Source organism: Anguilla anguilla, chromosome 13, assembly GCF_013347855.1.
Source record: "Anguilla anguilla isolate fAngAng1 chromosome 13, fAngAng1.pri, whole genome shotgun sequence".
NCBI lineage: Eukaryota > Metazoa > Chordata > Actinopteri > Anguilliformes > Anguillidae > Anguilla > Anguilla anguilla.
In genome coordinates, this window is record NC_049213.1 from 10663094 (window position 1) to 10676851 (window position 13758).

A 13758-nucleotide genomic window follows, 5' to 3' on the forward strand; every position below is an offset into this window, starting at 1 on the left:
TGGTAGCAATTCATATATAATTGCATACTGGTCACAGACTATTATACTCAACAGTGGGCACTGTGTTAAGACGTGTACACTTACGCTACATACGGTCTGTTCAAAATGGTTGCATGTTTACAGTGACAATAGGGGTAAAATAGGCTAATGCAGGTTTTCCATGCTCCTTTGAAGTTTGACGGAGGTAGAATTTCTTGATAAAAATCAGAATTGCTTAAATTTGGGTCTTGGGTCATTTGTGCATTTTGTACATACTGTGCTGTTGTAAACCGATGCCGTATCGGAATCTGTAGTTTCGATTGGAGCTGACCCCGGAATGTTTATTTTGCGCATATGAAGGTCGCTTTATGTTGGTTTATGGCCTTTACGTAACATCTGATATACGGCCTACTGTACAGTTTTATGGGGCCTTCAGGGAGTGGCTTTGTGACCTTGAAGGGAATCTTGACAACCCTTTAAGGTGTAAGATCACAAATGTGTTACTTGAATGTTCTTCACTGAACATTCTAATGCTACTGTAACAATCATTAATGGCAATTGAAAGTAATGGAGTTGTAGAACACAGACTTAAAATTTTGGAAACTTTTCAAATGGTTAAAAAGGTTCTTTCTTGAATGTATGGCACAGAGGGACAGGTTCTTTTTCCAGGCACAGCCTTCTTGAATTTTGGTTTTATTATTACGAAGATTACAAGAAAAATTAACCAATGGGTGGAGGAAAATAAAATGGCACTCTCACAATGCAAGGCTTTGTTCTACTAACTTTATTCTACTCCTTAAGCAATCGACAACAATAAAATAAACATTCTTCACACTCCTTAAGAGTTAGACCCTCTTATGCATAACTGAGAAAGTTATGTCATTAAAAGTGACTGGCACCCAGCGGTAATGGAAAGTTTTTATACAAAAACTTTAGCAGACTTGTTCATTTACACTGCCAGTTACACAATCGCATCTCATTTAATCGTTATACATGGTTGTTGCTGAAAAAAAAAAACCAGACAGGGGTTAAACATCCTTTAAAAGGATGTTGTCCGGTGTGTTAAATGTGTCAGATGTACACATCGCTCGGGACTCCCAACAGCGCATATCCGGCAACACCGGCAGGTCTCTTAGGTGAGGCTGAAAAACAAGACAGGAAACAAGTGATTAAAACTGACGTTAAAAATGAAGCTGAAAACGGTGAGTGATTGTCCTCTGGATTCCCGTTATTCCCGTACTCATGCATTCCTCAACGATCTACCCAAGAAAGAGTCTTACAAAGCTGTACAGAAAGAACTAGGAACTAAGAAGCACTACATTGAGGCTAGCTTCTGCAATTCATTAATTTTAATTTTCATGGAAATCATTTCTGTTTCCTTAACCATCTATCTTTGGAGCATGGTCGCTGGCCAATGAATCTAATCTGGTCGGCTCAGGGTGTGGACTGGTGACCAACATGGTCAGTCAGTCAGTGTTTGCATTCAAATTGCGGCTCATATGATAATAATCTAAAACAATCTAACCGCACTCAAGAACAAAACCTGCGTGCTTGCATACGTATCGTGCCGTGTACAGACATGCTCTGCACTGGACGGACGTATGCGTTTCCCGAGCATGGGGCTCAGGGACGGGGTGGGGGTTAGTCAGTCACCTATCGATGAGCGAGTCTCTCATGGTGGTGGCGATGGTGCTGGGCTGGGCTTCGCTCAGTCGGAACACGCTTTCGATTACCGACAGCTCCGTGCTGGTGGTGTCCAGGCCGCAGAACGCACACCAGTCGTTCACCACCATCCCCGCCGCGATGACCTCGCTCCCCCGATTTACCGTTCCTGCCTGGGGAGGGACAAACAACACCCAAACTTAACGATGCCTTCCTTATTACTGAAAAAGCTATTATTTCATAACAGCGGCTAACTTCAGAAATTAACATGGACAGAACATCTGAACGCACTTTCAATGCAGTGTTCAGAGATAGCGTTGCCTGAATCTGCAGAAATACCCGATTGCTGACACGGTACCTGAATGACCAATGTGTCTTTGCCTCAATTTTTCCATCAGAAAGAAAATCCTTGCAAAATGCCATTTTTAACATGTATAAAATATGGTGTGGACATCATTATAAAGCATCTTGATGCTGAGGGAAGGAACATTTGCAGGCCTGCCTCTATTTCAGCAGGGAGAACGCCTCACCCGAGTCTCTTGTAAGAATAACTCGTTTCCATGCATGCACAGGAAAAAACACGGCTTGACAAAAATAGAACACCTGGAGGAAAATTACCAGCAATGAGCCGACATGCAGGTGACTAAATATTAGTACTTGGGAGCCAAATGTAAATCTTTTCATTCATACTTAGTTGCCATGCCAGCATTCAGCTGTGTATGAGTCTCCTGGCAACCCAGAGACCAGGGTATCTCTCCAGGTATCAGTAAATTAAATTAAGACTCAAGACGTTTTTAATGCCACTGAGGGAAATTTAAGACCAATTTCCCTTCAAAAATAACAGTAAAATTATCCAATGAATATTGACTATATGAGGCAAAAAGACACATCAATTTTCAGGACATAATTATATCAAAAGTGTCAACGACGTATTGTGTGCACTGACAGTAAGCAACAAGTAGCTGCATGTGTCACTGCCAGGAACATTGTGTTGATTTCTGTTCCCATCAGGAACAATAAGGCTAATTTATACTTAATCACATCGCACGAGTCACGACATTTTCAAAAAGTTTTGCTTGACAAAAATGAAAGTGTCACACGACTGTTGCCATTTAATCCTGCCTGCTGGGAGGGTTATATTTATTCTATGGTAATGAGACTCCTTACCATTTGTTTACATATGTGAAAATATGGAAATTATGGAGAAGGAATACATTTTAGATCCATTTTTGTTTTTAAAAAACGTGAATGGGGGAAAAAGAATGTGGTCCGTCCCAGAAATCATTGAAGGAAAACCAAGCACAATAGCTGTGCCCTAGTTAAGCAGCGTGAAATCCTGGATGAAGGCACTCATTTCAAATATTTTAGAAAGTCGGCCATTTTATGTCCGGGATATAAAATTCTTGAGGTGTGCGACACTTTTCAATGAAAAATACATCATTTTTGTCAAGCAACATTTGGCGAAATTGTTGTCAGATTAATTCCACAATGTTACGGAGAAAAATGTAATTCTGTTTTTCTGAATTAACACAACTATTTAGGCTAATTTTGTTTAAATGAAAATGAAGTCACTTAAGACCTCTGGAAATCATATTTCAGAATATTTAATACCATTTAAGGCCTTTAATTTTGACAAACCGATTTAATACTTTTTCAAAAATTTTAATGATATGCTGTTAAGCCCCCCAACCCCTAACCCCACATGCTAACAAAAAGTGTTATTTACACTATGGCAAGCTAAAAAAATGAAACTAAGGCCCTTCATTGCAGCAAGCCAATTAAGAGCCAGGTGTCATAACAGAACTCACCACTAGGGGCACTTGGAGGAGAGAGGACAGTTCGTCTTGGTCTTCTATTGAGGTCTTTGGGTGCACGAGCCCACCCTGATTGCTGAAGGTGCAGTAGCTCCCCACCAGCACCTGCTCTGCTACCGTCTGCCGGAACACCTCCACCTTCAGACTGTCGGCCAGGATCTCCTCTGTCTCCTGCCAGGGCGTGGAAGTGTGATCAGTGCGAGACCAACCAATTAAAACACACCGGTGATGCTTTGCCACAGATTTTTACAAGCCTGGGATAACACACTGGCTCTCCCAACCTCACCTCACTGTGTCAGACTCGAAAAAAAAAACCAGGCAGAAAAGCTCTAAACATTACAGGGTGTACGGAACTATATCTTAACTCTTTGACAAGCAGCTTTTTTCCCCAAAATGTTTTTTTATTTATTTATTTATTCTAAGTCAGTGTTCTAGAAATCCATTGCTTTCCATTACCAGTAGTAACTGTTACATCAGCATTAGAATGTTCCGTTGAGAACATTCTGATTACACATTTGTGATCGTACACCTTAAGGGTTAAATATCCCCTCATGGGCAGGACATGGGAAATTAGCGATAAGTGGGAAAAATAAGCACACTTAATACAGCAAGTCATTAAAATAAAGCCACCCAAGAAAATTCTAGTTACATCAACACACATCCTGAAATTGCCTATAATCCATTTGTCAATATATATAATTTATGCTAAGTACTATGAAGATGTTTGTTATCACCTGTGGTTTACTTGCCATCTACATTGCCTTGTGCACATCAGATCAGAAACATTAATAAAATATTCCCAAAAAGTATTTGGCCTTAAATAATCTGATTACAGTAGGTAGTCCCTATGCTTCCAGACACATTTCAGTCCGGCAGGTCAAAGCCAGTCCATCATGGCCGACCGTCAGAAGGCAAGACAGAAGCCACAGAAAAGGAGCGTTCCTCCAGCACACAGGCTCTTCTCTTATTGGCCAGCCCGCCGCTCTCTCTCACCCTGTCCAGGTCGGGGTGCACCAGCGCCACGTAATCGTTACAGGCGATGACGTTCCCCAGAGCCGACAGCCTCTCCTCCACCCGCTGGATCTTCACGCTGTCCGGCAGGCAGTTCCGCAGGTGCTGCAGCTCCTGGTCCGTGGCGTTGTTGGGCACTAGCAGACCGTGTCGGTTTCCTAGGCAGGAACAGACGGTTACAGCCAGGTGGAGACACAAGACCGCAACACAACCGGCAGAGCCGTTTTTCTAAAAGCAGAGATGTTCGGTTTTCATCTTTTACGCTTTCATTCATTACCGAGGTAGTCTATTTTTATATATATTTAATTGAAAAGGACAATACACAACTTGGAAATAAAAATACAAAAAAAATTAAATATTGGTCAAAATAAGATACTGGCTATATCTGAAGCCTGAAAAAAATATCAATATTTGGATATATGCATGTGTCCGTATGTATAAATACACACACATGCATTTGTGTGTGTGTATGTGTTTGTATATATATATATATAGATCATAAATATATGCCTGCATACACACACTTTTCATATTCACCTGTGACAAGTTCAGGCATGTTTAATAGTCTTGTCAATAGAACAGCACAATGCATTCCGAAACGCCAATGACTCATCTGACGGAGTGCCCTCAGCAATGACAAACACCAGGCCTATGCCGATTACTCTGGCAACATCCAAATGGACTTCAGCAAAACAAGCATTTTAGGATGCAGTTTAAAAGAAAAGCAACATTTTCATTCTTGACAATAAAAAAAAAAAATGTAGCCACCAGGCACTGTACACTTCTACAAGTATCAACTGCATGTACAATATTAAATGAGTCACTGGTTTTGATTCATTTAATCAAACTATAACAATGCTGGTGACCCACGACATCTGTGATTATATGTATTGTTTACTAAATAAAATATAATATATCCTGGGAACAATCTGAAAAGGCACCTCTCAGTGTGCTCTGAAGACAAGGAGATAAGAAAGCAAAACTGATTGCTTCACAAAGCATTTAAACTACCTTTTCAGAGTTCAAAAGTTTACAAAACCTATGGACTTTAATATGACTGTAAAGGTAAATCCATGAATAGCTTCAGATTGCATTGTATGGGGTTATTATGGTATGCATTAAGCAACAGCACGAGAAATCTATTTCACTGCAATATCGGGTTATATCAGTCTCATTTCCATCAATATGACATTCAATTTATTACCAAGCTCAAATCTATTGGACCCAGGTCCTTCGTGCTGTCATGACATAATGCCCAATAAATGCTTTAGACTAATTGCATATCTCCTCCCATAGTTTGAGACAAATAAAAGTATTCTGTCGAGGGTGAGGTCGAGGGCAACGTTATGGTGTCATTTTTTTCAGTTTCCTCACAATGATAGCACAGTTAGCATACAGCTCATAGATATCGTCTAATATTTTTTGTACTGGATGTACAGGGATGAAATTGGTATCAATCTTATTGTCTAACTACGGGTAAGATTGCCAAAAAGCTAATTCCCAAAAAGTTGGACTATACCTTTAAGTTGCATTCACTCTGTCCGAGTGCAAGAATTCATCCTAAAGTGATCTGGCCAGAGATCTGTGGCTTATGCTGGTTTACCAATGACCAACAGAATTAGAGAGTCGAGAGGTGGTTCAATTTTACCAAGGCAGCAGGCCCTATTCCCAGACTGAGTCCCACAGTTGTATCCCTGCATTTCCATGAGCACCATCCTCGATTTATCCTCTAATCCAGCTATCCATACTAGCACAAATAATTCCCTGGTCATTGTTAAGTGCAATAAGTGTCCCGACTCCCGGCTATCTGATTATTTCAATTAACATCCTTTATAGGATTAGATACTCACCCACACACATCCTTCCAATTATACGACATCCTGCTATGGAGGCGTGTACAACAGGTATAGTTTCTGACAATTCTCCTTCAAAGACACTGCAAGAAATAAGAAAATATAGCAGGGCCACATCAGCAGCCATTCAATCATACTGCCTAGTGTTCGATTTGTTACAACTGAAGATGGAGGAGTGGGGAACAAGGCCATTATGTGCAGATGTGAATTACGTGATGTGTAGTGCAATAATTTCAGTACCAGTATTGCGGAATTAGGCAAAATAATTTACCGACCATAATTGTAAATTAGTTAAACATTTTAAATAGATCAGAACCTACTAATAGTCTTACATGTAATGCTAGAAAAAATAGTTAAGATACCCAAATGTATTATATCGTCAAAGCCCAACCAGCAGCAAAAGAAAATTCGACCCGCCATCAACCCAAGGCTTCCCCTGGACCACTGACCTGTAAAAGTTCTCTGAACCACCAATGGCTACAAGGCAGTATGTGTTCGTAAGTTTGGCGAAGCAGCCGATTTCGTTGTTCTTTTCAAAGGATGCGCGGACTGCCATGGCTGGTTACTGTAGATGTAAATCAGGAACTGCATAAGAAACACATATTTAAATCACAAATTGCACTCACGTTGTATAACTCGCAAAACTCTGAGGTACAAGCGAATTGCCAAATGCAGTGCTATACTAATGCTTTCAAATCAAATAGAAAACGTTCGAGTGTAAATTACGATAACCAGTCTTTATTTTTTAACAGTACTTTCTGGGAAGCTATGCAGTGTGTCAACAGTAATATATTCCCACAACAGTGAACGCGAAACACAAACTAAAATGGTAATCCAGCTACATTTTGTAATACCAACGTGGGGAACTGTTACATGATTTAGCTAGCCAGCTATCAAGGAGATACTGGTAGAAGTTAAAGCGATGAGGACGATAAAGACAGAAGTTCGGTAAAAACAGTAAAGCTACAATAAATGTGCGCGTCGTGAAATTAGGTATCATGTTAAGTATAGCTTATTCACCAATAATTTTGTAACAGTGTGGACTTTACCTTAGCCGATGGTTTGGCCTTCCAACCAGAATGTGTGGACTTCTTTTCCCACGTGTCGACTTCCGCACCAACGTCGACGTAATGACGTTAAAACGTCGTTTTGAACGAGTGAAAGGGACGGCTTCTTCTGCCCAGCTATTCTACGAAAGTAGGCCATTTGAATAATCATAATTCAGAAATCTTTTTACACCAACGTTTGTAGTAGGAATTAGTTGTGCCAATTGTTTAAGATACAAATGTTATTTTGTTTGGTTTGGAAAAACAAGGTTCTGTCTTTTGCAGATGAGTATCGAAGTTGACGTTTAATTATAAGAGCATCACGTGAAATGTTTTAGTACAACTACAGCCAACAAAACAGGCAATCTGAGCTATTTTTACTCAACACCATTAAGAAGTAGTGAGCTACATAAAATGACACGGCGTCAATTAACCGCGTACGTGTTAATTGAAATGGGCGTATCTTTTAAAAGAAAGAAAGAAAGATGAACGACGCAGTGTGAACAGACGCCATCGAGGGAAGTAACCTGCAATTCCTATATGCGGATGCATGCTTCTATTGACAGTTTTGTCCTGGCAGCAACCTGCATAGCAACTGGGAGCATGGACCCCAGCATAAAGGTTTTGAGAACCAACCAAGTTGCTGCTCGGAGTGACGTACAGTTTGTTGACAAGTTCATTAGCTGTAGGTATTTACGTCACTGCTGCAGAAGCGCTGGGGTACGGCGGAGGCAGAGGCAGCGGTTTCTGCCTAGATACACCACCAGCCACGTTGAAAAGTAAGAGACGTATTTCGTGGGCTGACGTTGGAGTGGGGGTAAAATAATGAGCTAATTACGCCTAAGCTTCGTAAATATACTTTTATTGTATGATGATGGGATAGCCATGTAGCTTCATTAAATAAATCGTGAACAGATTTCAGACGTAACCCCAACATGGATATAGACGTTCTTAGCTGGCTTGCTAAGGAGCAAGCTAACCTGGCAGATCACTTGTTTTGAGCCTCTATAGCAGACTGGTTAGCTCTCAGCTAACTACCAGGGTCGCCTGTTTTTGGACATAAGTAACAATCACTCCTTTCTCGTCTAGTTTTAAATATCCAACTTGGACGCTAGTATTCTTTCGTTATTGTACACCTTGCAGTGCTTTTTATAGTTTTTTAGTTGATTAGTGTGTAAAGCATTTTTAGCTAAGATTTTGTGTTCCTCTGGACAAAGCCTCTCTTTCTCCACCAGACGGCAGTCTAATGAGTCCTGTAGCTTTCAAAAATATGTGGCGAGGGAAGTCATTTCAAATCAATTAACGGCGAAGAGTCATTTTTGCTTAGTATACTGAAGCGAGCTGCTTTTTGTTACCCTTTAATTGCAATAAAAATAGCAGAAAGTTGTGCAAACGAATGTGTACGTGTATATGTACACGTATGAAAACAGACATGGAGATTAGAAACGTTCTGCATACCCATGGTATAGTACAGATGTTCTTTATGGAGGAGGTTAAATAGTATTGGGAATAATCCTGTGGGTATAAGCATGGTCAAAGCAGGCTGGAAACTGCGCGGTGCATGTGTGATTCCTTAGGGCGATGCATTTAAGTTCACCGTGTGCTATATTGTGGACCAAATCCTCAGCAGTACAAGTGATGTCCATAGAGATTAATGCACTGCAATAATCAAACAGCAGTTTGGAGTGATTACATCTAGCAAGGACACTTCACAGTCTGTCTTATTATGTAGTTGGTTGACACTCTAGGGAGTGGGGGTGGGGTATGAAGTCATGAAGTGCTTGTAATCAGCACTACCGAACAGACAATCCTTGCAGGATGCCATGCAGATTTGAAACTGAAATACAGAGTGCCAAGACCTTATGAACAGCACTTAAGTGTTTTGGGCGGCTCTCACTGTGTTGTTGGTTAAGGTGTTGAGCTTATGCATTACAATCAGCGACGCTTTGTTTGTTTTGCTATGCCTCGATTATGTTCATTTTAGTCAAATGCCACTGGTCGGCTAGCATTCCTCATTACATAGCCTAACCCTTATGACTGGCTCAAACCTCCTATACATTTACTTTTATTTATTGACAAATTTGGATATCTTACTTGAGGTCTTACCTTACCATTGCCCAGAGAAGACAGCAATGGCTGAAACGCATTGTTGCAAGTTGCAGGTAGTTATTGCCAATATTGTGTGCTCATTGTCCACCTGTGCAGAGAGCTTATCGTGCAGCATTCTGTCATGCGTAGCACCACTCTCCTGTAAACAGATGGCATTTTTGTTTCCCCTTACAGGGGCGGACGTGCTGTTTATTATACGGTTTTCGTCAAATCTGAAGGCACACAGTGTTGCGCATCCCTTCTTCTGGGTGAGACAGTACCACTGTGGCACCCCGCAACGTTACTCTCAATGAATTGATTTACACATTATTTTTGTTCTCTCTCCAGAGATGGGAGGAGGGCAGAGTTTGGACGATCCGGTGAAGGAAGAGGAGAAAGAGGAGGGTCCGCCCGCTCGGCCGAGCGAAGAGCTCCCCGCGGCGGCGGAACGTCCCTCGGAGCCCGTGGGGGACGTCCCACAGTGTCGCATGGGCGGCAGGACCGTGGACAACATGTGCTTCATGATCTCCTGCACAAACTGGTACTAACACTGGGGTCGCCCAGCCCTGCGCCACCGAAGTATTCATTTCGGTGAAATGCGCGTAATAATATCAGATTAATGCTTCTTCCTGCATATAAGTGCTCAGTGCATTCGCATTTGTCATATCCCTCTTCTTTTAAATGAGCTATGTTCTTAAAGGTGTGACAAAAAATATAGCACGAGGCTTGAAATGCAACCAGAAACAGGTAAGGCAGACAGGATTAAAAGGTGATTTTGACAACTTTTATTTAGCCAGGGCTCAATTAAATTTATCCATGACTTTTGTTTTTCTTTTTTTGAGTACACCAGTTTCCATTTAGCATTCCAAACTCGATGACACAGCGTTAAAAACTATTGGTTAATAGTCAATGTTGCCCTTGACAGTGTCATCAAATGACTCAGACTTAGGCCCTGTCCACACGTATACGGATTTTTCTGAAAACATAGTTTTTTCCCTCCGTTTTGGCCTCCCGTCCACACGAAAACGGCATTTTAGGTCACTGAAAACGAAGCTTTTTGAAAACGCCTTCCAGGGTGGAGATTTTTCAAAACTCAGATTTATCTGTCTTCCTGTGGACAAGAAAAACGGAGCTTTATGAAAACGCTGACGTCATGACGTCAACTCGCGCATCAGTTACCATGGCAATTGGTGTATTGCGCATGCGGCAATCGTTTAGTGTTCTCCTGTGGGCGGAGATGTCTTTTAAAACGCCGGTCGTGTGGATAGGATTTTTTTTTTTAACGGAGGGGGAAAAAACTACGTTTTCAGAAAAATCTGTATACGTGTGGACAGGTCCTTAGGGCCTATGCACTCCAATCTCTCTGTTTCTGTGGCCATAGGTTGGCATTTTTAGTTTAGCCATCAAAGGGCAAGCTCTTTACCTATGGAGCTACTGCAGGAGGGGCTCAAGCCATAAAGATGAAAGAATGAAATAATGGCCTGCACAAGGTGGTAATTACCCTGTTACTTTATTTGTGGCAGTGTTCATTGGATGCTAGTGTCAGGAAAAGCACTTACAAACTACAGTCAGTCCCTGGCCAACATAACTATCTCAATAGTATCCCTTATTGTCCCTTTGAGATAATGCCATTGTCCTTTTTTAGTGGCCTGTCATTGAGTTTAATTGGAAACTGTTGTGTAAAAAATGATAGGGTCCAACTCGATGGGAAAATAGCGCAGATTTTCTTTTTTGATATTATAGTGGTGGGTAAAAATTCTCTGTGGCCAGGGAATTTCTTCATCCACTAGCTAAATTCATTTTCATCTAAACCAAATTTAAAATCTTTGCACACTTTCTGTGTTGGTCAAATTCACGGTGTTAGCCCATAACACCATTTTGTACAAACTTGTGTAATAGCGCAGGTTTGGCTGAGACTCGGTATAAATGTGCTATCTATAATCTGATGCTAGTGTTACCATGTGACTTAATGTCACTGCTATACATTCATAATGAAAATCGATACCAACATTATGTTGCCGTAATATAAGTAAACAAGAATGCAATTTTTATTTCTTCTTTTTATTGACATTTCTTTTTTTAAATACAACATGGTGATATTGTTAGATACACAGTGTAGAACTGTTAAACAAAAGAGAAAAGTAAAAAGCAATACCTTTATCCAATAAGTATGGTTAATAATTATAATTAAAAAGTTACATTTTTATAAAGCTTGAATAACAGTTTAAAACAGAAAACCATGGACCATTTTTGAGTTTTTATATATTTTTTTAACAAAGGTGGTTTAAAAATAGCAGTGAAATGAAAACCCTGAAGGAAAAGAAAAAAAAAACATCACTGAATGTGTTTTCTATTTTTATTTACATGATATTTATCATGGCGAATGATATATTAACCTTGAACTGTGGATAAGCCTGTTTTATTAATGCTAGAAAATAAGACCCAGAATCCTTTATTCTCACTGTGTACGAAATCCTCAATTTTATTCTCCATACATTTCAATATTTGGGGCTAATGGATATGTCTAAAAATTATTTATTTCTTTGTTCTCTGTTCACTTTTTTTCTTTGTGATATTTTACATGTTGAGATTTGCTTACAGTGTGTTGATGTATTAGATTTGCTTAGTTTTATGATCAGAGGAAATGTAATGAAATTGGCAGAGTGACAGATGTTGGAGTTTGCATTTTAGAAATGTGCTGCATTCAGTGGTATTCATCGCCAGACGGCAAAAGGGGGGGGGGGGGGGGGGCGTATATACATAATTAAAATCAAACAGAAATTGTAATACGCTTTTAAGTACATGTACTTGTAAAATGAACAACACTGAATCCATAGCAAAATCATTAAGAAAGCTCAACATCAGATTTTTAGCATAGCTCCTTTTAAAAGGGTTTTCTCAAAAATCCTCTGGCATAAAAAAGATGGATCTCTCTTAAAGCTATATCAGTTAAAATCTTACTTGATCTTCAGTATTCAAAATGTTAAATACATCATATTACTTTCAAAGTCTGGACTATCTTTGATATGTTCTCTCTTGTTTGTCCAGTTTTTCAAAAGAAAAGTTGCAATAGAAACAAAAAGGCAACAACAGGCAATTTAAAGGCGATTTTCTGTTGTCTAAAACCACAAAGGTATTCACAAAGAGGCATTTCTGAGGGAAGCTCTAAGTTATTTATACAGCAAGATTAGGAACATCTTTTTCATTTAGTATAAACCGGTTTGACTGGCAATCAGACAAAAGGTAGGAACAGGTGCACCAAGCATTAAGCTGAAACATTTTGCCTCCATATGTAAAATATTTTGTGATCTAATCTTAATCTTAAATCATGGCTACAATGATCAATCTCACAAAAAACAAATCTCAGATCACCATATCTAATACACCATTATCTGGGTTTCTCGGTGCATCACACCATTTGACACAGTAGCGCGGATTCACCTATTTAATATTTAATTACATGGACTTAGGTAATATAAATCAGCATTTTCTATTTCACACTTCCTTTGGAGTGTATTAAACAGCATTACCATAAAATGGAGAAATAGAGTAAATGTCCTGTACACAGACACAAAGAAGGTATTCCAGCTTTCAATATGAGCATTCCTTTTCACAACTGAAAGAAAAACAAATGGGATTAAATTTGCTCCCACCTCAGGATCTAACAATCAGATATTTATTACTGATTCCAAGGAAGTGCTGAGGTATGACTAATGCAAAAGGCTAATACCAGAATGTAAGTGCATCTGAGCACACTGGAATCTCTATCTCTGTGCTAAAATCCAAAGCACAAGAAAGGAAAACCAATTGTTTCACCCTTTTTCAAAAGTTTATGTAATGTGAAGCAAGTTCAGATTTATCTAAACCTATAAGTGTCAAGCTGAGAACTGGTCTTTGTTTAGATACTGCAGTGGCATGGCATTGCCTTGCTCTTTCCGTGTTGTGTTGCTATTCCAATGAGAATAAAAGCATACAGTGTATTACAGGGAGCAGAAAAATGACCGTAGACCATACATACCAGCTCAACAGGCAATAAAGAAGGTCACATTGAACAAAAACGTAGCGATTGACGTAGCTGAACCAACATAGAGCTACGGCGAGGTACAGCCTGGAGTAAGTGTCCCTCAAGACATACGAGGCTGATGTGGAACCGGCATTTTGCAATGTAGCTTTGTAGACCAGTGCTTTGAAGCTCATAGTAGGAAAAGACCAAAACCGAAAAGCTGCAATATGGTGAATGGTCATGATCTTAAAAAAGGTATTAAATAAACTTTTAGTGGCACACAGACTAACAGAGAAGGTAGA

General features: G+C 39.9%; 1 protein-coding gene and 1 long non-coding RNA gene across 3 annotated transcripts; one reads left to right on the forward strand and one right to left on the reverse strand.

The window, feature by feature from the left end:
* Nucleotides 1-748: 748 nt before the first annotated feature.
* Nucleotides 749-7511, reverse strand: eif6 (eukaryotic translation initiation factor 6). Of its 2 annotated transcripts, none has more exons than XM_035388735.1 (7): nt 7369-7511; nt 6769-6884; nt 6317-6402; nt 4449-4624; nt 3450-3626; nt 1633-1814; nt 749-1121 (listed from the first exon to the last, which is right to left on the reverse strand). In XM_035388735.1, the coding sequence occupies exons 2-7, from the start codon at nt 6873-6875 to the stop codon at nt 1112-1114; spliced, it is 738 nt and encodes a 245-aa protein (XP_035244626.1). In that variant the 5' UTR covers nt 6876-6884; nt 7369-7511; the 3' UTR covers nt 749-1111. The 2 variants fall into 2 exon arrangements, with proteins under 2 accessions (XP_035244626.1, XP_035244625.1); XM_035388734.1 differs by having other exon boundaries at nt 6769-6904; nt 7369-7473.
* Nucleotides 7512-7560: 49 nt separating this feature from the next.
* LOC118211491 lies at nt 7561-12471 on the forward strand. The gene is made up of 2 exons (XR_004762014.1): nt 7561-8144; nt 9802-12471. It is a non-coding gene; the product is annotated as an uncharacterized LOC118211491 (long non-coding RNA).
* The last annotated feature ends 1287 nt before the right edge of the window (nt 12472-13758 follow it).